The 4,184-nt window shown below is 41.9% G+C and overlaps 1 protein-coding gene across 1 annotated transcript in view; it reads left to right on the plus strand.

Moving 5' to 3' along the window:
* The window catches only part of sms (spermine synthase), a 51,618-nt gene that overhangs the window by 46,345 nt on the left and 1,089 nt on the right, over positions 1-4,184 (plus strand). Inside the window, exons 8-10 of the mRNA XM_046039875.1 lie at positions 1,354-1,468; positions 1,594-1,673; positions 3,610-3,725. Coding sequence (XP_045895831.1) covers positions 1,354-1,468; positions 1,594-1,673; positions 3,610-3,725 — 311 coding nt within the window. The remainder of the gene's footprint in view (positions 1-1,353; positions 1,469-1,593; positions 1,674-3,609; positions 3,726-4,184) is intronic.

Consider the following 4,184-nt stretch of genomic DNA (forward strand, 5'->3'; position numbering starts at 1 on the left):
GGGTGGTATGAGGGCCCGACATCCACAGGTGGGGGTTGTGCTTACAGCCCAACATCGTGCAGGACGTTTGGCATTTGCCAGAGAACACCAAGATTGGCTAATTCGCCACTGGCGCCCTGTGCTCTTCACAGAAGAAAGCAGGTTCACACTGAGCACATGTGACAGACGTGACAGAGTCTGGAGACGCCGTGGAGAACGTTCTGCTGCCTGCAACATCCTCCAGCATGACCGGTTTGGCGGTGGGTCAGTAATGGTGTGGGGTGGCATTTCTTTGGGGGGCCGCACAGCCCTCCATGTGCTCGCCAGCGGTAGCCTGACTGCCATTAGGTACTGAGATGAGATCCTCAGACCCCTTGTGAGAGCATATGCTGGTGCGGTTGGCCCTGGGTTCCTCCTAATGCAAGACAATGCTAGACCTCATGTGGCTGGAGTGTGTCAGCAGTTCCTGCAAGAGGAAGGCATTGATGCTATGGACTGGCCCGCCCGTTCCCCAGACCTGAATCCAATTGAGCACATCTGGGACGTCATGTCTCACTCCATCCACCAACGCCACGTTGTACCACAGACTGTCCAGGAGTTGGCGGATGCTTTAGTCCAGGTCTGGGAGGAGATCCCTCAGGAGACCATCCGCCACCTCATCAGGAGCATGCCCAGGCGTTGTAGGGAGGTCATACAAAGTGGTTTTCCACTTTGATTTTGAGTGTGACTCCAAATCCAGACCTCCATGGGTTGATAAATTTGATTTCCATTGATAATTTTTGTGTGATTGTTGTCAGCACATTCAACTATGTAAAGAGTATTTAATGAGATTATTTGATTCATTCAGTTCTAGGATGTGTTGTTTTAGTGTTCCCTTTATTTTTTTTGAGCAGTGTATAAATCCAAGGTGGGGTAAACTGGCAACTGGACTTTGTCTTCGCCTGTCATCTCAGAGGATTCTTCAGTTCTGACTAACTAGCAGGGAATTCCAGCTCTTTAACCTCTGTGGGGTCAACACTCATTATAGTCGTTGGAGTCTTCTGACTTCAGCCTCAGGTGACTCCAACGACCATAATGACTGTGGTTACAACAGCCTGGAGCACTAACAAATCAGGTGTTAACCATCACCTTAATAACAACCCCCTCAGAGGTTAAATAGGGATTCCCTGCCAGTCCGTTAGAATTGAAGAAGCTTCTTGGTAAAATGTCCTCAAGTATCTTCAACACAGTCCATTGGCCCTTGACTTTTTTAACCCACCTTAAATAACTATGACCTGGATGAGTCTTCAGACACATCATGTATGAACCATATTTTCCAAATGAAAGGAACTTAAGAGGAAAATTTAGTGGATTCTCTCGTCTCATGCATTACAGATACTAGTTGAGGACTGCGTCCCTGTGCTGAAGAAGTATGTCCAGGAAGGAAAGACGTTTGATTACGTTATTAATGACCTCACTGCAATCCCAATATCCACGGAGCCAGAAGAAGGTTTCTGTATTTATTTTTGTTATACACAGTAATGTGGGTGTGTGTAGGTATAGATGTATGGTGTGGAATAAATGCAATGCCGGGAATTCATTTTTTGTCTAAACCTGTCTAACTGCTTATTGTAGACTCTACATGGGAGTTCCTGCGTCTCATTTTGGATCTGTCCATAAAAGTCCTGCATCCCTCTGGGAAATATCTCACACAGGTGAGTCGTACTTTTAGTAACTGCTGGGTGTGTTTAGTGTAGACAGAAAATAGGCATCAGACTTGCCAGATTTTTATTTTTTTTTGCCCCACCTAATGTTACTGACGTGACCTGCCATGATGTAAATGCTCTGTACTTGTATAGCACCTTTCTAGTCTTTTCGACCACTCAAAGCGCTTTTACACTACATCTGCATTCACCAGTCACACACATTCATACATTGAGCCTAAGTGCTCAAACGGAAACTAACATTCACACTCACTCATACACTGGCGGAATAGCCGCCAGGGGCAATTCGGGGTTCAGTATCTTGCCCAAGGACACTTCGACACGCAACCAGGGGGAGCCAGGGATTGAACCTGATTAACGGCCAACCCGCTCTATCTCCTGAGCCACAGCCGCCCCATTTACAGTTACATTTATCTGCCATGATGAAACTACTATGTTCAGAAGATGGACTACAAAAAGTGCATCTTTGACACTGCCTAGTGTTGTTTTAATGCAGGCCATCTAAAGGTTGACAACATACTGAAATTTATTAATAAATAATCAAGTTAGCAAAAAGGCCTATAGGGTAACAGTCACCAAATAATGGAAAGGGTTTTTACATTGAGAAAGCTTGCTTACACTCCTGCTCACCCGTACTTATCAACGTGAATCCCAATTATTGTATAAAATTATACATTACATTTACTGTAGAGGTTATACAGCTTGATCCTTGTCTTTATTAAGGGGAGGGTGTCAGCATATGTGACTGAAGTAAAATTAATGACATTAGGCTGAGAATGCATTGGCGAAAAATAACTAATGCATAACGTTAGCCTACATGCTGCAACAATATCCTCACTTCATCATTTTACAAGACTAACATACCTTGCATATAGGTCTCAGTAATTGTTGACAGTTCAAGACATATGCATATTAGCAAATTATGGCATAACTGGAGAGAAAAGGCTTAATAGCCAATGGTAACTTACATGGTTGGTGATCATTTTCTTTTATTGTATAACATTCTAATACAACACTTTATGGCATATTTCAACAATCTGAAACATAAAATGGTGCTGAAACAGCATTAGATTACAGCAAGTATCATAAATGATTCCAACAAAGAGAAAAAATTGCAAGGTTAGAGTTTGAGAATGTGCGTGGCTTTAAATGTTGCTGCCGCAAGGAATTGTGGGACGGCCAAGCGCAGCCTAGGAGAGAATGCAGCACTGTTAAACCAGTTTGATCAGGCAGAAAATAGCAGTGTTATTTGAAGGGAGGGATGACACTGTTCTTAGATCTAAGCTTTATGATCCAAATTTAGGGGTCCAATCAGGGAATAAGCTGGAGCCTTCTCCTTTTTCTTCTTCTCCTCCTCCTAAAACTGTTTGTGCAGCAAAAACTGTAAGACCGAAAGTTGCCAAACTTAGCAGGTGGGTTGCAAATTCCACCTACTACCCACATAAAATGATATTCATTGACCTCAAGGTGGTGCTGTAAATCAAAATTCAGTGCTCATTTTCATCTTTCAATTTATCTGCATCTTTGCTCCAGTGGTCTTGTCAAATTTTGCAGCTTTCTCAATTTTCTCAAAATCTTGGTCAAAACATAGGGCCAGTTATCCCGAAACATTGGCACGATCATCTACAGACTTTGCTGATGTAAAGTTATCAAAGAATTTCTGAACTCCTACAAGTCATCTGCACCTGGTCGTCTGCTACACAACAGTCAAATTAAGCATTTTTCGCAATCTGCTTGGACCCCGATCATTGCTACTATATTTTAATATACAATTTAGTTTTATATTGTCAGAGGAATATTTTGTAGTATGCGAGATCAGCTAACAAGGGGATGAGTTAGGTTTCATTTTATTATGGCTAAGCATTAGAACATACCACTTACAGTATAGGTCTCATGACTTTTTTTTCCCCCTGCTACTGCTAACCAGGGTAACAGCGTGAATCTGACAGAGGCACTGAGTCAGTATGAGGAACTGCTGGGAAAGCTCTCGTGTCCTGTGGAGTTCTCCAAAAAGGTTGTGTGTGTGCCCTCCTACTTGGAGCAGTATCCTTTAATAAGATCTAATGTTGATATGCTATGTTGTAATGCGGGTCAACAAACAAGTCACAGACAGAATTAATTTACAAAAATGTGTTTTTTCTGTCCCATACACTATTTTGAACTATATTAATTCACATTTTTAAAAATATATATATTTTACTGTTTATTTCTGGCCCGTATTTCTGTTGGCCCTCACCAAGTTAATTGCTGTGATCTGATGGCTTTTCTACAACCTGCCTAATCATCTGAAAGGTCCCTGTCAAGCTGTGTTGTAGCAATGTAACCATGTTCTCATTTCAGCAGTTAATTTGACCACAATGTTATCGTAACCAAAAATAAGACCAAGTTGGTATAAACTTGAATTTGAATTGAAGTTGTTCCTACATTAATGAATGGGAACAAAGCAATGCTGTAAATACTGTCATATTTTGTTGTGAATGATCCTTAATTGTATTGTGTCAG

Source organism: Micropterus dolomieu, linkage group LG23, assembly GCF_021292245.1.
Source record: "Micropterus dolomieu isolate WLL.071019.BEF.003 ecotype Adirondacks linkage group LG23, ASM2129224v1, whole genome shotgun sequence".
NCBI lineage: Eukaryota > Metazoa > Chordata > Actinopteri > Centrarchiformes > Centrarchidae > Micropterus > Micropterus dolomieu.